Below are 24,064 nucleotides of genomic sequence, written 5' to 3'. Positions count from 1 at the left end.
AGAATTTTTAGATACTTGAAAAGAACTATGGAATTTGGTTTATGGTATGATAAATCAAATGATTTCATATTATATGCTTATACTAGTACAAATTGGGTAGGAAATGTTGATGACAGGGAAAGGAAGAACCCTCAAAATTTATCCCCAAACCTTGTGGCTTTGTACATAATGGTAATATGATCCCACTTAGAGATTCATCAAATCAATTTGTTTCTATGCGTTCATTTAATATAAAAGCCCCAAAACCATCACCATATTGCACCAAAACCAAGGGCTTTCTATTACATCCCAATTTTTGACCCAATTTAAAATGTTCATATAGCCGTTGAAGTTCATGTGAAGTCAACTGACAGTTAAAATTTGTTATGGTTAATCATTATAATTTCATATAAAGATGACATGCTAGTTAACCGTTATGATGATATTTTAAAGCTATTTTTGAAGTTGGTTATTTATCATGAATTCATGGGAATTGAAAAGGTGGTTAGCCATTATGATCATTTAAGATTAATAACTTGTTATAGTAATATGATTTAACGATGGACAAATTCCTTGTAGGAAGCAAGTCAAAGGAGTGGAAGCATTGTCAGAAAAGAATTGGGCACAGGGGCATCACCATCACTGGGCAAATGGGTATGAATCTTGAATCACCATAGTTGAAGACCTAGCAATTGCATAACAGGATACACACACTGGACATGCATGTGCTATTGGACAATCATTAACACATTAAAAATTTTAAACTTCGCATACCTTTAATGGTTTATGTTGACTTTCTCATCACTTCAATATAATACATATATATGTACATGCACATAGATATAAAAATAGGGTGACACCATAATATTAATTTATACAAGTTTATACTATTAAAATATGTATATCTAAATGTGAGCACACCTTGAGAAGAAATGGAAATAAAATAATCTTTCAAGTGTTACACGCATTTAGTTATGCATACCTTGGTAGGTACAACCTTGGATAAATATTAAATATGATGTCACTATTATAAATATGTGTGTGTGTGTGTGTGTGTGCGCGCGTGCAAATATGTATATTTGTATATAACTTTATAAATTATCCTTTTGATTGAGTAACCTTCGAGTTATCCTTCATATTTATTTATTTCCTTGCAAGAGACGTGAATGAACACTTGTCATCATATATTTATCGGTGGTTCAAGAAGACAACCTTTCTTCTTTATTATAACCACCCAAAGAGTCAAAGCTTCTTGGAAGCTTTTATATTTCTGAATGTCTTCTTTTATATACAGGTCGGGAGAACCAAAAACCCGTGTTCTGCATTTTATACCTCTGCTCTTCTATGTTTCTCTTATCTCTATTTTGCTATGAATGATTGAGGACAAGCCGTAATCATTGATTACTCAAAGCTCTGCACTTTTGATTACTCACGTCAAGAAGAGTTGGTCGCATAGAGTCAAGCCAAGCTCCACGCTTTCCTGATCAGGGCATGTGGTCAGCCTTTTCAAATCATATTTTGTTATGTTTATTTGCATTTGAATTTACAGCAGTACATAATGCATCTATGAATTCCATACATCATCATTGAATTGCAGTATCGAATAGACATTCGATGAGTCTTTTCTTTCCACATTCAGTTGTGATCAAATGTATATGATATGCTCAGACGTCTCTGTTACTGTTGGTTTTCAAAAACAAACTATTTCTTTGTAAGTCCATTAAGAGAAGTTCTTGGGTCATAAAGATTGTGTTATGATAGCTGAGGTTCAGCAAAGGAGTTGGATTACTCCAAGATTCGAGCACCTAGGACTCAACCGACCGTATGGCCAAGAAAGAGGGTGAAGAGGTGAGAAAGAAATCTGCAAGAACATGAAACTAAATCAGATGTGATACAACAAATATGTTTTTAAAATAATCATTTAATAGCTCATGCATGTCCAATTCATTCTCTATTGTCAAGTTGAGTGATGTGATTAAGTACTAGGATGCTTAGTGGTTGACAAGGTGTTCTACGTCTATTCTGGGTAGGGAGGGCCTTTCTAAGTTAGAAAAAGTGTGGGGATAAGTCTAAGGTCCATGATTGGGAGGTTAAGCCCTTGAAAATATTTTCCCTCTCCACAAGATGTCAAAACGTGCATCAAACAAAGATAAGTTGTGCATTCAAATGTTTGTCGGAAACAAGTATTTTACCCTTATGATGTTTATACGAGTAGAATATATGATGGATTGATTTATATCATTGATTCAGTTATTCCTTTAATGAAAGCAACTTTTCATTTATGTAAATGGTAACCGGATAGATCGATTGATCTTTCAACTAAACATGAAATATAACTTTATGCAAGAGATAGGTTTGTCACATGGATTGTTATTTCAGTGTTTCATTTATTTGAATAATAGCGTATTTTCTAACTAACTGTTATTGCCATAATTAGCAATGGAAGGTACAATAGTATTTGACGCCCTAAATGATACAATGTTATTTGGTGCCCTAAATGATACAATGATATTGATGCCCCAATTGATATAGTGGTACTTGATGCCCTAAATGATACAATGATATTTGATGCCCTAATTGATACAATGGTATTTGATGCCCTAATTGATACAATAGTATTTGATAGTAATTGTCATTTGTTCCTAAGTGGTATTTATGGACTAACTTGGGTTTTGCAAAAGCATCCCTAGACAGATTTCAATTTCAAATTCTATGGTATGTACATTTTAATTTCCTTAGTAAATTCATTGATGGTGTCTTCAATTGTTAGTTACGGAATTTCTGTTTAACTGGTTGTAACCGTAATCTCATTCACATGAACATAACTGATACAACTGTCTTCCTATGAAAGGAAGTAATTTCTTTGATATGTTAGTTGTTAGTTAAGCCTAGACAAAGCGGATGTTACACTTTCTAATTGGATGCCCTACAAACACTTCTGAGATCAAATAAATGATCCTACACCTTCTCCTTGGTCATATAAGACTATTCCAATCATTATAACATCACCTTTTTAAGGCAGATCTCCTGCTGCTGTAAGGTAACCACCAAAGCCATGCACTTTCCTTCACCAAAACCACAAGATATCCAAGCGAAAATAAGTTTTCTTGCATATTTTGTGTTTGGAACATATATTACATGTTAATAAGGTTCCATTCCATGAATATCAAGCGTTAATTCATAGAATGGACCTTGCTTATGTTGAATCTACCAAACTATATGGAAAATGCACTAAAATCCTTGATTACAATCAACACAAACGGTCAAACTGATACAAATTGATCAAATGACCATGCAATGACTAGAAAAGGAATGGGAATAAGATATCTAACTCATCAACAACACCCAACAAGTCACCAAAACCTCCAAATCATTTATTTTGCAAAAAAATGGTATTCTTTTATTGCTAAAATGTTGAAATGTTTGTACAATCACATGCCACAATACTTCTCTAACCTTCCAATGCCTTGATCAGAGGCTTAAATAGGTGTAATATGACTCCCACAACCAACTCCAATTAGTTGGGATTCATTAAACATTAAAACAAACCTAAACTATAGTTTCCCTCCTAAATGTAACTAACCGTTACAATTCAAAAATTTGAATTTGTAACTTTATTTTTACTGACTTCTACTAACTTTAAACTTATCAAACTTTGACAATGAATCCCTCTAAGATACATTAACATCATTATTGACCTTACATGACAAATTTGACTCTTTGATGCAAAGCAACTTGTGATAATTCCAACACTAGGTTTCCCTAACTAATTGCACCCTTAATCATCCAATGCTTAGTCTTCTAGGAGCCTTCCCAAGCTCTCCCTAAGGCCTTTTCCTACCTTCCCAAGGATTCTTGCGAACGAGCCTAAGCACTTTGTTACTAATTCAATAGTGTTGATGTCAAATTGCTCCCTTCAATTGGTCAATTACCACAATTTCCCTACCAACCATGATTCCAAGTCATTTAGCTCTCCATTACCTTCAACTCAGTAGATTTGATACCTCTTTGCGATTGGAACAATGGGTTCTACTCAAACTTTCAAGATTTAATTAGTTGCATTAGGTGACCTAGTAGGCCTAATTGCATTACCCTTCCTATTTGAGTTTTTAGCCTTTACCTTTCATAACACCTGAACAACCCCAAGAAGAAACCACCATACTAGACACCTATTTGGAGGTTCTCTACAATATCAAAGAATTGGCTATGGGTTTTTCCGCTTGGTCTAAGAACTCAAATTGAGCAATTTTCAAGCTTATTAGGCTTTCCTAGACACCTTAACAAACAATGCTTGCAGCCTTGCTTCAAATCAATCAACCAATCAATCCAACACCTAGATGAAGTTTGAATAAGCTAGGAGAACCTCAATCCATCATCAAATTCTACCATTCAATCCTTTATTCCCTATTACAATTGCATTTCTATTGCTCCCTGTCTCAACACTACCTAGTGATCAGCCTAGGGCATTGATGCAAAAATAGCAAATCAACAAAAGCAAGGCCAAAAATGAAAGAAATGAAAACTATACAAACTAACATAACATTCCACCAAGCTATTTGGATTTTTAATCGTAGAATGTCAAGCTCTCCTCAACTAGAGCACTTCAGAACTTCAAACCTGGTGCAAAAGAAAGGTAAAACAAAACTCTACAATCTACCAATGCTGAACTCACAAAATGTCACAATGGTGTACGTTCACAGTATGGAAAGTTATTGAGAAATAGAGCAAAACCTTATCAAACTTGCCTTTATTGATTCAACTTCTTCAAAAATCAGTTTTGCAAGGCTTATATATGTGCTCTATGATCAATTAGGATCATTTCCAATTGCTTGTCGGGTCATTTGTTGCATTCTTGCAACATTTTGCAAAAAGATGCAAAAGCTGCCAAGTTGCATCTTTGTAACTTTTCAAACAACTTTGCAATTTCTCATCTCCATGACTCCAAACTTGTCCAAGATGGTCCAAATCACCTAGAAACCATACTAAACCCCTAAACAACCTTAATCTATCCTATTTACAACACTTTCCAACTTTGACCACTCTAGGTGGCTTTAGACCCAAAATTGCTCATAAGCAACTTTTGAACTTACAAACCAAAATTGGACTTCGATAAGCTCAATCTTACTAGATTTGTTGCCTTTGAGTCTTATAACATCCAAAACACTCGCAATACACCAAATCACACCAAAATGTCTTCAGTGCTCCTACACCATACTCCCGAGGCACAAAGAACTCAAGTCCCTTGAGTAACAAAGTCTTGAAATATTTTGCCATGTTTGAGAATGTTTGTTTCTGTCATCCAAGTTGCCTCAACTTCAGTTAAGGTTGCCCACTTTACTAGGTACTCCTTATACACCCCTTTCCTTGTCTTTTTTCTTACCTTGGAATCAATGATGCTTTCCAATTGTAAGGGTTGACTAGGTGGCAAGTTTGCAACCCAATTTAAATCAATTGCTAGTACAACGTCTTGTTGACCAATGTTTGAAGTATGTCCTTTGTATGCATAGAGATAACTGACATTGAATATTGACGATATGCCAAGGTCAAGAGGTAATTCCATCTCATAGGCATTGTTGCAAAACTTATGTACAATTTTGAGTGGCTTAATTTTCTTCATCAACAGTTTTGTGGGTTTACCTTTAGGTGAACCTTTCTTTCTTAAGATATGCCACGACCAAGTCTCCTACTTTGAACTACACTTTCCTTATTGTATTGTGATGCAGGAGCATCTTGGGTTTGCCCGATGGCTACTTTGGGTTCATGGGAGGAGGCTCGGTAGTTGTTTTGGAGGGTGCTTGGACTGATACTCGGTTGAAGAAGAGGTGCTCGGTAGAGGTTACTCAGTCATCTCTTGGCAGTTCTTGGTTGAGAACTCGATTGATGAATGGACTCAGCAATCCTGGAGGTGTTCAGTTGTCGAAGGAGCTTGGCATAGCTTGGGGCACTCGGTCATTGAAGGCATTAAGCAATGCTTGTGGGAACTCGGCACACACTAGGAGCTCGGTGAAGCTTAGTTACAGTGTTGCCCGAGTTGCTCGGTCCTTGAAGGAGTTCGATTGCTAGAGGAACTCGAAGTGTGAAGGTGTTCTCGACATATACTGCAGGAGCTTAGTTATGCTTGATGGAATGCTGATTCTCGACGTAGTTTCTCTGATGCTCGGTTAGGTCTTGGTTCTGTGTTAACCAAGTTGTTGGTGGGCTGACTTGAGCATTTAATTTGGGTTGTAGGTATTTAAAATGTGTTGCAGCCGACTTGTGGCTTGCCTGGGCATTTAATGTAAGGGTTTATTTTAAACTGTAATTGCTAGGCCGACTTGTGGCTTAGTTGGGTATAAGTTAGGGGGTCTTGTGGAGTCTTAAGGCATTCATTCATTAGAGTGAGTCATGATGTAGTGTGGGATCCAGCATGGAGAAGATGGAGTAGTTGAATGAGCAAACTTTTCCTAAGTGTGTGGACAGAGCATCGAATGTGAGGCAGTTTACACCTAGATCTTGGGTAAAGTTTGAGAAAAGCTAGTAACTAAGGCTTGGGAACAAGGAGATTTCTCAGTGGGCTTGCGAGCACAAGTTTAGATCTTCCTTGGAGCTTTCTGCCAAAGTGTGGATCTGGACTAGCTAGGGTTTGGGTTAGATCTTGAGGGATCTTGCAGAACAATTTTTGTAATTGTTATTGTATTTAGCCAAAACCCGGAAGGCCTTACAGCCAAGCACATTGCATGTAAATAGTTATTAAATGAATCAAGAGTTGTTATTTGGTATCAGATCTTATTTCTTTCATTGTTGTATTGTTTCCACTGTGTGGTTGTTTGTTGGGGGCTAGGACATCTCCTTTGGGGATTCTCCTGCCTTGCACTGCATCATATTGTTAGCATGTGCCTTGTATTTGTCTGCACTTTGTTGCAATGTTTTCCTAATCTATTCATGAATATCTTTCATACTTTCACCCAAAGTACTTCTCCTATCCATTGCTCCTATGTCTCTGAGCTCCATAATGACTCTAGGATGACAAACATAGACAATCTCAAAGGGACACTTCCTTGTGCTTTTGTTTACTAAATCATTGTGGGCATATTCCGCTTCCCCAATAACTAAGTCCATGCTTGACCATGTTCCTTGGTTGAACTCCTTAACAAGTTTCACAAGGACCATTTACCACTTTAGACTGGCCATCAGACTCAGAAATCTGGAATCCCTATCACTCATAATGCTAATGGGAAGTCCATGAATCCTCACTATCTCCTTGAAGAAGAGGCATGTAGTTTAGGATACATCATTGGTGCTTTTACAAGATATGAAGTGTACCATTTTACTAAAATTGACCACCACTAGATACACACTATCAAAACCCCTAACTGTTTTGGACGGACCTAATACAAATGCGTACTAAGGTATTCCCACAGCCTAGCAAGTATTCATAAAGGTTGATACAAGCCTGCATTGGATGATGTGCACTTGACTCTTTGGCAAATAGAGCATTGCTCAGCAAATTGTCTCACATCACTCTAAACTTTAGGCTAGTGATAAAACCTAGTAACTTGTTCTAATGTCTTGTCCAAGCCAAAATGTCCAACAAGACTACCTTAATGTTTTTCCTTGATGATATTCTCTCTCATGGAGCATTGTGGAATATATAACAAAGGCCCTTTAAACAATAAACCATCCTGCAACAAATAGTCACAATAAAGAAAATGGGATGTATTAGCAAAGTTTGAACATATTTTATGTCTCTAAAAAATCTTTATCTTCTGCTGTAGACTCTTTAAGGTCTCTACACCTGCACTTTGCAACTGAATCTCTTGAATAGTGAGCAATCTCCTACTTAAAGCATCTGCTACCTCGTTTGTAGCTCCCTTTGTATGCTTAATTGTAAAGGTATATGCTTGTAGTTGTTCCACCCACTTCAAGTGCCTTTGATTAAGCCTCCCCTACCAAATTAGGAAACTAAGAGCATGATTATCAGTATGCACAATGAATTCTTTAGGCAAGAGGTAATGCCTCCATTTCTTCATGGCCTAAACCATAACATATAACTATAAATCATAGGTAGACTACTTGTGTTTGGCTTCATTCAATTTTTCGGAGAAAGAGGCCATAGGATGATCTTCTTGACTTAGGACTGCTCCTATAGCCAACCTGTTAGCATCACATTCAACTGAAAACACTTGGTTAAAATCTAGTAACCTATGTGAGGGCAACTCTACTACCTTCTTTTTAACAACTCAAAACTATCATTTGCTTTCTCAATCCATACAAATTGACATTTAACTCCACCCTTAATGGTATTTAAAATTGGTGCACATACGAGGCCAAAACTTCTTATAAACTTCCTATAAAAAGAAGTTAGACCATAAAAACTTCTCACATCTCCTACTGATCTAGAAGTAGGCCAATTAAGTATTGCCTCTACCTTGGAGGGATCTATTTTCAGCCTTAAGGAACTCACTCTTTTCCAAGTTGATCGTCAACTTCTAATGTAGCTCCTTCAATACCATACCCAAATGCTTTAGGTGCCCTTCCTTAGACTTGCTAAGGATTAGTATGTCATCAAGGTAAACGATCACAAATTTGCCAATAAACTCTACAAGTACATCATTCATTAACCTCATAAAGGTGCTAGGTGCATGTGTGAGCCCAAAAGGCATCACCAACCATTCATATAGGCCTTCATTAGTCCTGAAAGTTGTTTTCCAGTCATCCCTTGGTCTGACTCTTATCCGATTGTGCCCTGGTTTCAAGCCCACTTTGGAAAAGTAGCATCACCTACTAGATAGTCCATTAGGTCCTTTATTCTAGGCATAGGAAACCTATATCTAGTAGTGATCTTATTAATGGCCCTTAAATCAGTGCACATTCTCCACTTACCATCCTTTTTAGGCACTAACGTTGTTATGACTGCACATGGGCTTAAACTTTTCCTTATTAGACCCTTATCCAATGGTTCTTGTACATTTTTACTTATCTCTTCATTTTGGATAGGTTTCATCATGTAAGTAACTTTGTTTAGTAATGTAGACCCTCATATGTGGTCTATTTGATGGCTCACATCCCTCATAGGTAGTAATGTATCTAGTATTTCTTTGACCACTATGTCTTTGTACTTTTGTAGGTACTTCAGAGGATTTATCAAACTTTCTTCTATAGGCTTTACCATAACAGCATACGCTTGTTCCCCTTTTGTTTTTAACACTTATAGGAACTCTTTCCCACTTAACAACATGACACTAGACCCTAGTTGTTTGTCTTCTCCCTGATCAAGCAAAGGACCCATTTGAAACTTTATACCCCCCTTGGTTATCACATAAGATTTATTCTCACCATCATGAATGGCTTTTACATCATACTGCCATGGATGCACTAACAAAAAATGGCATGCATCCATAGGGAGGATGTCACACAAGACCTTATCCTTATAGTTTCGTATCCCAAACACTGCATAAGTTTGTTCATCTACCAAGACATGTTGGCATTTATTCAACCATGACACCTTATAAGGACTAATATGAAGGAGTCTTTTTCACTGCAACTTTTTTACCATTTCTAAGGCTACAATATTCTCAATAAACCCTGAATGAACTATAACTTTGTAAATCATACCATGGGAGTTACATGTAGTTGTAAAGAGTGTCTTCCTTTGTGGAGGCTCTTTGTGTTTGGGCGCCTTCAATAGGGTCCTTTCTTAGCATTAGGTTTTCACCATCAAGTATTGGTTCTGCTTTGCCAATAAGTGAGGTAACATTGCAACTATCCTCTTCTTGCACCAGATGAGTTCTCCTTTCTCCCACATGTGAGCTTGAAGCCTTTTCTGGACATCCACTCATAGTATGCCCTATATGCCCACAATTATAACAATTACCAGTGAAAACAATAGCACCTCTACCGTAGTTTCCAAATCTTACCCTAGAGTTACTCCTTCCTCTATAACCTCCTCTATATGATGTGTCTCTTCCACTGCTTTCTCCACTACCTTCTATCAATGAGGTTTCTCCTCATTTGTTAAATGATTGAGTTTTTCCAAATGAACATCTACCTTTATAACCTCGTTTACCCTTGCTTCTTTGATCTTGTTCTCCCCTTCTCCTAATTTTGTCCTTAGCCCTCAAGGCCAATTGAAAACACTGTGAACAGTGTCAAGAGCCAAGATGCTCATCTCATCTTGTATGTTTTGCCTCAATCCACTCAAGTATCTTGCTAGTTTTTCCACTTCATTCTCTTGCTTCTTGGACCTCAAATTGAGTTTGTGGAACTCTTCAATATAGGCATTAACATCTAGGTCTTTGTGCTTGATGTTTAGCAATTTCCTAAGCATTTGGATTTCATAGTCTGTAAGGATGAATTCAGTTTGGAGTCTTATTTGCATTCTCTCCGAAGAAGTAATCTTCTTCTTGCCCACTTGCACACTTTCTTCTTGCATAATATCCCACCATACTAGAGCTAAGCCTTTCTAGCCTTTGCCACACACACCTATTTGTCTTTTGATACTTCCTTGAAGTCAAAATGGTTGTTCATCACATTTATCCAGCCCAATAGTTCTCCATTCAAATTACCATGAAAGATTAGTGATCCATCACAATACTCCTTATTAATAGATTTAAAGGCATCAAGAAATATCTTCTGCTCTTTAGCCAGCTCTAATGATACAAAAACTATCACTGAGGGTCCCGATTCCTCTTCTTCCTCATCATCTATCACATCTCCCCATTTTGTCAAAGTACCTTTCTCTTTTCCCTTCTCTTTCTTGGCTTCTTTCTCTTGTGCCTCATTAAGCATTTTTTGTACTAATTGCTTAATGGCTTTTGGATTCATTGTCTTAGGAGGCATTGTACCAACCTTAGATTCTCTAAAAAACACCGACTCTTGGGTGTTTGGCATACACCAAACTTTTAACTTCAATCCTAGCGTTGATACCACTATGATGAAAATCAACTTGTGATGATCCCAACACTAGGTCTCCCTACCTAATCTTACCATTAATCATCCAATGGTTAGTCTTCCAGGAGCCTTCCCAAGGTCTCCTTAAGGCCTTGTCCTATCTTCCCAAGGTTTCTTGTGAGCAAGCCTAAACACTTTGCAACCAATTCAATGGTGTTGATGTCAAATTGCTCCCTTCAATTTATCAATTGCCACAATTGCCCTACCAACCAGGCTTCCAAGTCATTTAACTCTCCATTACCCTTAACTAGGTGGATTTTATAGCTCTGACATTAGAACAATGGATTCTACTCAAACTTTCAAATAGTTGCATTAGGTGACCTAGTAGGCCTAACTGCATTAACCCTCGTAATTGATTTTTTAGCCTTCAACTTTCATAACACCTAAATAGCCCCAAGAACTAGTCACCATTTTGGACACCTATTTGGAGGTTTCCCCCCTAAGTCTGAGAAGACAAATTGAGCAATTTCCAAGCTTATTAGGCTTTCCTAGACAACTTCATAAACAATGGTTGCAACATTGCTTCTAATCAATCAACCAATCAATCCAACACTTGGATGAGGTCTGAATAAGCTAGGAGAAACCCAATCCACCATCAAATTCTACGATTCAATCCTTTACTCCCTGTTGCAATTGCATTTCTATTACTCCCTAGCTCAACACTACCTAGTGATCAGCCTAGGGCATCAATGCAAAAATAGCAAATCAACAAAGGCAAGGCCAAAAATGAAAGAAATGAAAACTATGCAAACTAACCTAACATTCCACCAAGCTATTTGGATTTTTAATCGTAGAATGTCAGGCTACAGCCATTTTCCATTCAAAACCTTGGCAAGAATAGCAAATCAACAAAGGCAAGGCCAAAAATGAAAGAAATGAAAACTATGCAAACTAACCTAACATTCCACCAAGCTATTTGGATTTTTAATCGTAGAATGTCAGGCTACAGCCATTTTCCATTCAAAACCTTGGTTTGTGAGGGTGTGTAAGCGTTAACTTCAAAACCACAGCTCTACTCAACCAGAGCACTTCAAAACTTCAAACCTAGTGCAAAATAAAGGTAAAACAAAACTCTACAATCTACCAATGCTGAACTCACAAAATGTCACAATGGTGTACAATCACAGTATGGAAAGTCGCAGAAAAATAGAGCAAAACCTTATCAAACTTGCCTTTATTGATTCAACTTCCTCAAAAATCAGTTTTGCAAGGCTTATATGCACTCTATGATCAGTTAGGATCATTCCCAACTGCTTGTCGGGTCATATGTTGCATTCTTGCAACATTTTGCAAAAAGATGCAAAAGTTGCAACTTTGCAACTTTTCAAGCAACTTTGAAATTTCTCATTTCTATGACTCCAAACTTCTCCAAGATGGTCCAAATCACCTAGGAACCATACTAAAACCCCTAAACAACCTTAATCTATCCTATTTACATCACTTTCCAGCTTTGACCACTCTGGGTGGCTCTAGACCCAAAATTGCTCATAAGCAATTTTTGAACTTACAAACCAAAATTGGACTTCAATAGGCTCAATCTTACTAGATTGGTTGCCTATGACTCTTATTACATCCAAAACATTCACAACACACCAAATCGCATCAAAATGTCTTAGGTGCTCCTGCATCACTCTTGGACCCTTATTAACCCCTTATTACATCAATTTTATTTCTGGGTGGCTCTAGACCCAAAATTGCTCATAAGCAACTTTTGAACTTACAAACCAAAATTGGACTTCAATAGGCTCAATCTTACTAGATTAGTTGCCTTTGATTCTTATTACATCCAAAACATTCACAACACACCAAATCACATCAAAATGTCTTAGGTGCTCCTGCACCACTCTTGGGAACCTTAATTACAACTAATTTTTACATTTGTATTATTGGTTCCAAAGACCATTATTGGCTTCAGTATGTCCAAATTGACCTTTATACCTTCTTGACTCCTTCCATGGTCCTCTAATGCCTTCATGCTCCAAATGGATGGCTTGGATACTCCTGCACCATACTCCTCACCATTAAAAAGATTCTTGTCCCAAGAAGTGAATGTGCTGCTCCAAGTACCATGTAGCCTCTTTGATGGTATTGTCCTCTCATTTTTGTCATGAAACATGAAATCTCCAAGCATCACCTCTTAGCTTCTATAACCTGCATTCACCTTGTTAAAAACATTAGTATTAAAGCAAAATCTTTGGGCCCTTGTCTAGCACCTTGTTCCTTCGACTTGTTTTCTCATTCCATCTGATATTTCTGATTTGTTTTTCTCTGCAAAATCAGAGCTTTGTCCACCTTTTCCTGTCTTATAACAGAGCATTCAATATTCCCCACTCTTATAGTTTCTTGACCTCTTTGCAGCTGCTCAACATGCTTATTTTGTACCCATGCATGCAACTGTTTTTGGTGCTGCTTTAACCCCTCCTTCCAACTTGTATCAACATGTTAGATTCCTGTACATACCTCTGCTATTTATCACCGAAACACATCACAATCTTCTCATCCTTGTCACTACATAGTAAGGGATTCAACCTATACTTCTTGCCATCCTTGTGTACAATGTATTGGTTTGAATAACCATTATGGATTGTCCTCCTTGAATGTTGCCAAGGTCTTCCTAAAATGATGTGTCCACATGACATAGGGATAATATCACACAAAACTTAATCAGAATATGCACCTATTGAAAAGTCAACAAATGCTTGTTCCTTAACAAAGATGTTTTGATCATTGCTAACCCAAGTGGCATGATAAGGTTTAACACGTGGAAACTTTTGCAATTTCAACTTATTAACCATCTCATATGAAATCAAACTGTCATAGGACACTGAGTCAATGATCAATTTGCATAGCTTACCATGACTTAAACACTGAGTTCTGAAGACAATTACCTGATCTGATGTTTGCTGCTGCATATGCCCTTTCCTTACCATAAGAAATGCACCTTCTAGCAATGGATCTCCTAAATGTATCACTGGTTATTCAATTTTCTCCTCATGTTAGTGCAATCCTTTTGTCTTTGCCACTGTCTTCGTCTTCCCATTTAGGACATTTAAAGGATGGATGCCCTACCTCGTTGCAATGGTAGCATCTACCAGTGAGCTCATGTGTGCCTCTTCCTCCACCATATCTTCCTCCACCTCTATAACTGGAGCCCCCTCTTTGCTTTGAGTAGACCCTTTGTCTTTAACATCTTGCTCTAGTGAGTCATTTGCAGACCTTCCCCCTCTTCCTCTCATTGATGAACCTCTTCTATTATTGCTGCTCTACCTGTCATTCTTCCTCCTTAACTTTTCATCTGCTCTAACAGCAAGTTGGAAACATTCCCCAAGTGTTCTAGGCACATTCAAGCCTGTCTCATCCTGTATGTTGAACCTTAGGCCATTTAGATAACTGGCCACCTTCTCATCTTCATTCTCCACTCCTCCTCTAACGCTCAACCTGTAATATTCCCCCTAATGAAATTCTATATAAATTACAATTGTCAAACATATCTAATTGAAATAATTATGTAATTGAATAAAATAGAATGACTAAGTGATTATGAGTAAATCAATAATACATTGATTAAATTGCCAAAACAATATTATCAAATAATTACTCTAATATAAATAACTAAAATAGTTTACATGAAAGAAACAATAATCAATTAATAAAAGAAGCAAATATCATTTTATACAAAATAATAACTAAACAAATTAATATAATTTAACAATTAATAAATAAACAAACTAAAAAATATCCTAAACTAAATACCAAAAAAATGTGATGGCATCAGCACCATGATCGGTCATGCCAATTGGTATGAGCAGTATAGAACCGCAGGGTCAAACATAAGGGAAGAAATGTAGAGAGAAACAAATAAATGAGATCGCACATGGATTGCAGGAGGACTAATTGCCATAGAAAAATATAAATACATGGGGGACGTTAGTTATATGGTAATTTTCAAGGAAGGAGAATTAAATAAATGTGAGTAAGGGTGGAATTTCAAAACAAGTCAAAAGAATATTGCCATTTGTAAGGCCCACCAAATATGGAGCTTTGAAACTCGAAATTGTAGGGAGAAGGACATGTAAGGTATGTGAGATAGAGGTAAGTATTTTATTAAATAGAAATGTTGCCTTTATTTGTTAAAGAATTTTATAATATGACTTCTCTTATATATTATTATTATTATTATTATTATATGGCCATATTTATATATGGAAATTTACAAAACGTATTTATGTGTTGAGCTTATTAATGTTAGAAAAAATGACTTTTAGTTTAAAAGATGGTAATTAAAGATGTGATATTATAAGAATAATTAATTAATATAATTCATATGAGGATATAATTGATCAAATTCCATAGTGCCGATGTAGAGTTGACAAGTCATTTCTATATAAATGGCTATGTGTCAATGTAGAGTTTGAGGTCATTTACAAAATGTTATGAAATGTCTAAGTTGGCTGATATAGATAAATATTATTGAAGTTATTTGATATTTTTATGAAAGATCCATATTGCCTATTATGGTTAAGGAGACTAATATCAAACTCTTCCTGTTAGTATTAGAGATGGGTAAAATTCCCATTTGACTGACATGAAAGGGATGTAAATCAAGCTCTTCATATCAAGTATTAGAGATGGGTAAAATTCATGTTTGGCTAACAAGAAAGAGATGAGACTCAAACTCCTAGTGTTAGTATCAGAGATGGGCGAACTTCCCGTTTGGCTGACATGATGAAGGTGGAATACAAACTTTTAGTATCAGCATCAGAGGTGGGTGTAATTACCCGTTTGGCTGACATGATAGATGGATATTTAGTGTTGGTATCAAAGTTGAGCGTAATGCCCATTTGGCCGACACCACCTAAATGGATATAATCTCTATAATGTTGATATGTGAGAATTATCTCCATCTGACCAACATGCTAGAGGTTAATATAATGGCCAAAATATTTTGATTAGGTCGGCATATGCTTGTGAATCTTAAGGGGGATACTCTAGAGAAGAAGATAAATAACTAAGGGTTAGGAAACCCAGTCTAGAGATGTCTTCAAGATTGGGGTTTTAGGATAGAGGGTAGAATAGTATATCTAGATTTGTTATTTTTTCAATACTAACATTTATTTTGCAAATAAATATTGTCCCAAATAGCAGGGATGTTATACAACTTGTGGAATTGTTTTATATAGTCCATTACATTCATATCCCTTTTTTGAAAGTTTTGCCTCATCCTCTTGTTTTTATATCCAAGTCATTTGGTAAGAATTGATCTTTCACCATAGCCTTCATTCTTCCCCAATTTGCAATCTTGTCCAGTCCCCTAGTAAACCTTTCATTTTGTACACTTATCCACCAAGTAAGGGTGATACCCTTCAATCTAGACTTTGCCAATTTTACCTTCTCCTCATCAACATCCTCAAGTTCAAAATGGTTCTCAAGTGCTTCTATCCAACCAAGAACTTCCTTGTTGTCCATTCTACCTTGGTACATAGGTAGATCCATGTTCCCTCTTCCTCCAATACCTTGTACTCCTTTGACCAATCTTACAAACCTTATTTCTTCAACATCATCCTCTTCTTGTTTATTCTGCTCATGCACTTGCCTTTCTTCTTACTTTTCTGCTTCTTCTTGGTTCGCCTCTCTTCTTGGTTCCTCTCTTTCCTTCTCCAATGCCTCAATCCTTGCAAGATGTTGAAGCCTCGCTCCCCTACTTTATCTATCCTCCCTTTCCTTTGCACCCTCTAATTCCCTCCTCTCTTCTCTCCCTATTACATCCCAAAATTTTGACCTAATTAAAATAAGTTATAGCCATTGAGATGATTAGTTAAAACTATCATTTTCTTGATCATGTGAAAAGGGAAGTTATAGTTAACCATTTATTTCATGTGGAAATGGTTGATATAATAGAATCAGTTAACAGTTATCATGTTTAGTTGTTTATTGAAAATGGTAGTTAGTCATTGTTTTATCATGTTTACTTGTTTATTGAAAATGGTAGTTAGTTGTTGTTTTATCATGTTTACTTGTTATTGATAATGGTAGTTAACCATTGTTATAGTTATCAGTGATATATTCTAATATTGATTTAAATGGAATAACTTGTTATTATTGTGGAAATGTTGCACTGGTGGTTGTAGGAGCAGACGAAGGGGAGAAAACATTGCTAAACGAGATTTAAGGAATGGCGCACCATTCTAGTCCACTGTTCGATCACCAGGTATGACCTCTAACTATCTTGATGAGGATTTAGCGACTTCACAATAGAGTACACCACTGGACAGCTATGAGCTACTTGGACAAATATATAAAAAAATAATAACAATCATTATCTAAAATTCTTATTCAGAACCACTACCTTGGTTGTTTTTTATGTCATCTGTACTTCATCATCACATATATATGCGTGTGTGTGTGTGTGTCTAGGATGCCACCATGATATTAAGATAATATCTATAGTTCGTACCTACTAATATGTGTGTGTGTGTATACGTGTGCATTTATCGAGAGGATATGATGTTAGAAATAAACCATATTTCTCTGAACTACACATGTATATAGATATATGTATATTTTTAGGTGCAACCTTAGATATAATAATAGCATGATGGAATCATATGTTTAAATTAGTATATATGTGTGTGTGTGTGTGTGTGTGTGTGTGTGCATATATATAAATGATTAGAAAAAGGGGAACTTTTAATAATTCAACTTATATCTCTTCATGAGAGGCAACCATGTACACTTGGTGCCACCTTTCAAACACGGTAACCTTGAAACCGATGTTGAAAACTGTCATCTTGAGCAAAGCAAACAATCAAGGTTGCAGCTCACTTGAGCCAATACAAGGGAAAAGATATATTATAGCATGTCTGGCTTCAGACAAAAACAATCTTCTTCATCTCACCAGAACAAAATGCTTCTTATTTTCAGACTACCTGGTTCTCATTGAAATCTTTTTAATCACCAACAAGAGTCGGCTCCAAGTCGTGCAAATTTGAGGCATCAATCTTTCTGACAAATTGTTAGACCAGGTTATGTTCTATGACTTTGCATTTGATTTCTCTCTGCCTAATTGTTTTCGAATTTATGCATTTTGTTATTGACCAATTAAAGGCCAATGTGCAAAGAGCACAAATCCACTATTTGTTTGTTTTCATCTTTGTCATACGACTTCAATGTTTATCTGTTTTCCTCTCTGTCACGAATTCCATATTGAGAAACACTGTAATATAAGTCTGGTTGTTACAAGAACATAACACAACATCGCACAAGGATGGTGTAATCAGTACATCCGCCAATGCATAGCAATCCATGCTCATTATAAAGTTTTATATCAGAATGAAAATTACTTTCTCCAAAGACTCACCCTGGCTGGTATAGCCAATGAAAGAGGGTAGAGAGGAGAAAATCCCTGCAAGGGAAAAGTAACAGAAATCAGATCTTTAATATATCTAGAACATGGTAAACTATATGATGATTTTCTAAAAGAACATCCAAGATAGCTCATGATTGTCCATTATGTACATGTTGTTAAGTCGAGCGGTGGTGATTGCGTACTAGAAACCCATCTAAATTCTTGGCCAAGGTCGTTTAAAGGCATGCTTGCCTATTTTGATCACAAGATGTGGGTGGTGTCAGTTAATCAAGCGTGCCCGACTATTACTGCGCGGGCATTCTAAACACCGGCATGCTCGGATGCCTAGACTATAGTGCCCCAAGCCTAACCCGGGGTAGGGAGGCCTTTCTTGTTAAAAGATTGTGTGGGGATTTATAAGATTCGAGATTGGAAGGTTAAGCCTATGTCAATACTTCTCCTCTTACCAAATAGCCAAGGCTTGAACAACAAACTTCAATTATTTTCAATTAATTTCAGTATGTTTTCTGGATCCTTTCTTGCAAGTTCATTTATCGTACTTAATGTATAAATTGCAGAATATTTAGAAATGATTTAGATTCTTTTTGTTTGTTATAGAAATCAGTTAGTTATTTCAGTTTGAAAGTTAATTCAGTTACCTTCACATGAAATGGATTGTAATTGTAAAAGATGTTTACTTTGGTAATATGGTTATGGTGTATTGCTTTCCTATTTGTTTTACATTCATTTGGTAATCTATTCAAGTTACAAATTTCAGAATTATGTATCTATATTCCAGGGTTTGTTCTAACTCCTCTATCCTTCTTGCCATTTGGTTTTTGGGTGCCATCTTCTTCAAACACTTGTCTTCCCTCAAGGATCTATTCACTTCTCTGATACCACTTGATGCAGAGGTTAAGGGGCTTTAAGGCTCTAAGGCCAAACTTGTTGATTAAACGCCAAATGTCACTATGCTTCCTTGCTTGGTAATTGTGATAACATAAGGTTATTAAAGGGCAAATCGCAAACTAACACATGCCTATGACTCTCGATGATTCCAAACATCTATTCCAACCTAATATGGTGTGATTGAAGTGGTCTCAAGGTTCTAGCCCTCTGTTTTATATGCAAACCCCGAATTCCTCCTTTTAGGCCTAGTAGCCCAATTAGGCCTCCAATTGCAGTTTTTGGACATTTCCTCCAAAACCTCCCAAAACACTTGGCAAACAAGTCAGGTTTTTGGATACCCTTTTCAGAGTATTACAACATATCAAAAGTTTATATATAGTTATCTTGGACCATACCCTGTTGTCCACACAACCTGGCACTATTTTTAGGGGTAAAATAATACACTTTTACAAAGGAAGTACCCTCAAAATTTATCCCCAAACCTTGTGGCTTTGTACAAAGTGGTAATATGATCCCAATTAGAGATTTATCAAGTCAATTTGGTTCTATAAGTTCATTTAATATAAAGCCACAAAACCCTCACCATATTGCTCCAAAACCTAGGGCTTTCTAATCCTATGCCCTCCAAACACTTCTGAGATCAAATGAATGATCCAAAGCCTTTTCCTTGGTCATATAAGACTATTTCAATCATTAAAACATCACCTTATTGAGGCAGATCTCCTGCTGCAATATGGTAGCCACCAAAACCATGCACTTTCCTTCACCAAAACCATGGGATAACCCTACAACAATCAGTTTTCTTGCATATTTTGTGTTAGGAGCATATATCACATGTTAATAAGGTTCCATTCCATGAGTAACAGGCATTCACACATAGAATGGACCTTGCTTACGTTGAATCTACCAAACTGTTACGGAAATATGCACTAAAATCCTTGATTACAATCAGCACAAATTGTAAAACTGATACAAACTGATCAAGTGACCATGCACTGACTTGAAAGGGAATGGGAATAAGATATCTAACTCATCAGCAATGCCCAACAAGTCACCAAAACCTCCAAATCATTTATTTTGCAAGAAATGAGTATCCTTTTATTGCTAAAATGCTTAAATGTCTCCACAATCACATGCCACAATGCTTCTCTGACCTTCCAATACCTTGATCAGGCTTAAATAGGTGTAATATAACTCCCACAACCAACTCCACTTGGATGGGACTCATTAAACTTTGAAACAAACCTAAACTATAGTTTCCCTCCTAAATGTAACTAACCGTTATAATTCAGAATTTTGAATTTGTAACTTTATTTTAAATGACTTCTACTAACTTTAAACTAGTCAAACTTTGATAATCGATCCCTCTATGATCCATTATCATCATTATTGACCTTACATAACAAATTTGACCCTTGGACCCTTATTAACCCTTATTACATCAATTTTAGTCCTAGGGTCCTTATCAAGATCCTTAGGACAACTAGCTTTTACATTTGTATTATTGGTTTCAAAGGCCATTATTGGCTTTGGTAGGTCCCAGTTGACCTTTATACCTTCTTGACTCCTTCCATGGTCCTCTAATGCCTTCATGTTCCAAAAGGACAGCTTGAGTGCTCCTACACCAGAAGTGTAGACATTGTGTTTGTGTTCATTGTACTTTATTTGATACTCTGGATGAGTTACAAATTGTTTGGTGAAGACTGGTAGCGGACCAATGAGCAGGAAAATATGCAGGAGGCAACTGCAGTATTTTTGTCATAGCCTGATGGTGAGTAGGAATTGATGATGGCGAGCAAGAAAGTTGTTAGAAGACTTGTTCGTACATGTATGTTCGAATTTGTGAGTCATTTGGCTTATTCTAGAAAGGTCATTGATGTGTCACATGTGATGCATTTTACTGGCAGTTGACTAGATCATTGTACCATGTTGAATGTTATTGGCAAGTGTTACATTCATATTGTAACATGTGGAACACTTCATGTAATGTTTGTATAATTGCTTGGAAATGTGTGTATGCCTTAGCATGGTCCTATGTAATTAATTGTGCATTAGGGAAGCCCTAATAGTCCGATGTAATTAATTATTTGTAATTGGTACAAAAGAAAGTTATTTTCGTCATTGTAATGTATGGAATGACAAGACAAGTATGGATGCGAGCCTTGATGCTGGATTGTCAAAGCAGAGCTGAGAATTTGTCAAATGCTTTGGGAAGAGGTATGAGCGGAATTGATCATTCCAAGTGGACTTCAAAGGAACAGTGTGAGCAAGTGAATTGTAGAGCAGTCAGTTAATATTGCTGGATTTGTTATCCTTTTGTAAAGGTGGTTTAACCTGTTATCTTTTGAGAAGTGAGCTTGGGCAGTGTGCCTTTTATTCTCATCAACAGCTAACAGGGTTGGAAACTTCTCACAAGGGTTCAAGGTCTCCTAACAGGGATCTGTCCTTTAACAAGGACTGTTATACTAAATGTACTGTATTTGACTCCTAACATGGTCACATCCTTTCACAAGGAATTTATGTATTAGTACATCATTTCATGGTTGCCATCCCCATTGGGATTTTTCACTTTGATCAAGGGTTTTCCTCGATGACAAAAATCAGTGTGTTATGGTGTCTGGTTTCTTGTTATTGTGCATTGTTGTTTTAATTGTCAGTAATAAGTTTTATAAGTTTAAAATTAATTATATTTGTGCACAACTGATTCACCCTGTGGACTTTACTTCTTAACAGCTTCAACCATTTGCTTACAAATCTATCTTAAAAATCTCACTCTCAACTACAACTTCTGATAACATTCTGTTATAAAAACAAATTCCAAAATCCATTCAGCAAACAGAATCTCCCAATCGGTATATGTGGAGAGGATGTTGGCAAAGATTCTCGAGTTTGACTTAACACTTGTCAATTGCATTTGTTTACAGCACTCAAAATCGGTTCCTCTGTCACCAGCGCTTCTTCACCTAGGCTTTTCCAACAACCGTTTTATGCACATCCAGCAACGACTACGGTGCAGGAAACATCATTTCATTGACGCACGTTGCCAAACAATTTGGCTTGATGAATAATCCATATGTAGGCCGAACAGTTAAAATGGAATTCCTCATTGGATTCGGTGGTGTTTTACTTTTGGTTGCAGTGTGATTTCTTTATGTTACATTGAATTTTTTAGGCTTCGACAGGTCAATATTTGTAAGTCTAGGTTAAGTCCCTATTTTTATTTGATAATAGGACATTTGGCATTGTGACTTCTTAAAACATTATTGTTTGTGAATAGGAAATGGAGTTGATTGGAACGTGACTTCTTAACGTTGTCGGGGTAGTGAATGGGAAACGAAATTGATTGAGTTGTGATTTATGAACACATTTTCAGTTCAATTATGTTTGTTTGTAATCTTCTTGTAACTGGAAAATGTTTATTCTTGTGGGAGGGACTGTCGTAGTAATTATTCGCCCATTTTTTCCTTGGATTCAGCAACCAGTTTTCCTCCAGGAACGTTCAGCAAATTGTGTGTGTATAACTCAGAGAAAAATAGCTAAACCTATTTTTAAAGGTTTTGTTTGAAAACTCACATCCATATTCTTGTAAAATTGAAAAAAAAGTTAACAAAGCCTAAATTTTGAAATCTTAAAAATTGAATTCCCTCAAAAAATAGACGAAAAAAAAAAAAATCCTTACTTGTAACCACACTGTGATCCAGCCCACTTGAAGAAACCCAATGCAGATCTCCAGTCAGTGTTAAATTTCTTGAATACTTGTTCTACCAGCCCCGCGGAAACCTTCACACCACATTCATCAAGAGCTTTCTGAATGTCCTGAGGCTGAGCCTTAAGAACTTGGATAATTTTGGCCACGTCTCTGTCGACGTCTTGAATATTTGTCTCTACGCGTTTGTCTACTTTTAAATTCCTTGAATCTATTTTAGTGTCCAGAAATCTCCTGACATTTACCCACAAATCTCCATTATTCTGATTTTGATTACCACTCTGAATCTGCTTTATCCATGTGCGAAGATCAACTTTGTCAGTTTGGGTGCAAAAATTAAGCACGCTGAATAGCTTTAACCTTTTAAAAGCGGCCACAGATATATTCAGCGGCTTGAGGCAAACCATTTCAGCTGCTGCCCTCATTAATCGCTTCGCCTATTATGAAGATTCTTCAACTGAAATGTTACCTTTCTAACCCTTTCAATTTAAAATGCCAGCACTTGCATGATCTAAGATCTAATTAAGTATGACATTGACAAAGATCAAGATTTCTACTGATCTTTTTGTAACAAACATATCAATCCCCCAAAACATGATTACTCGGCCTTCTTTGTGAAACTGTTTCTTCTATGGTGCATACAGAAGAGTGATTAGTGAGCAGCTTTAACATGTCTCTAGCATCTAAATGCGTTTAGAGCCCATCGACGATGAAAAGCGTATCTCTGCGAAAATCACCCGTCCAGGCCGATCGCCGACCAATGAGGGAGATGATCTACAGTTAATTTTGCTAAAAGATGAACAAGAGAACAATATTTGTCCGTTGTCTATGCAGCGCCCACAATGTACCAGGGGAGAGGAGGCGTAATGTGTGAGTCTGATTAGGGAGATGTAAGTAGGCTCGTTAGGAGTTCATACGTATAGATAATATTTTTTGAAATGTAAAAGAAATAAATTTGATTAATATAAGGTCCAAAAATGAATAATTTTAAGTGAATATTAGTTTTTTTTAAATGTGTATTAAATAAAATTATTGAGCTCCTTTTTGTTGGAAAGTCAATCTATTATCTTATTGACAAGGTCTAACATGTCTTTAACTAGGTCATTCGATACAAAAACTCATAATGTGTCTAATGAAATTGAAAACATGTTTGATTGAATGTATATTATTAGTTTAAAGTCAAATTAGACTTGTTG

General features: G+C 36.5%; 1 protein-coding gene across 1 annotated transcript in view; it reads right to left on the bottom strand.

The window, feature by feature from the left end:
* The window catches only part of LOC149556305 (uncharacterized), a 53,268-nt gene extending 29,483 nt beyond the window's left edge, over nucleotides 1-23,785 (bottom strand). The window contains exon 1 of the mRNA XM_089830530.1: nucleotides 22,842-23,785. Within this exon, the coding sequence (XP_089686656.1) occupies nucleotides 22,842-23,293 (452 nt within the window). The 5' untranslated portion in view covers nucleotides 23,294-23,785. The remainder of the gene's footprint in view (nucleotides 1-22,841) is intronic.
* Nucleotides 23,786-24,064: the final 279 nt, after the last annotated feature.

Source organism: Cupressus sempervirens, chromosome 5, assembly GCF_028749045.1.
Source record: "Cupressus sempervirens isolate cs-2001-9-10 chromosome 5, ASM2874904v1, whole genome shotgun sequence".
In the NCBI taxonomy this organism is placed as follows: domain Eukaryota; kingdom Viridiplantae; phylum Streptophyta; class Pinopsida; order Cupressales; family Cupressaceae; genus Cupressus; species Cupressus sempervirens.
The sequence above is the reverse complement of the archived record's forward strand: the minus strand, read 5'-3'. Positions and strand labels throughout refer to the sequence as shown.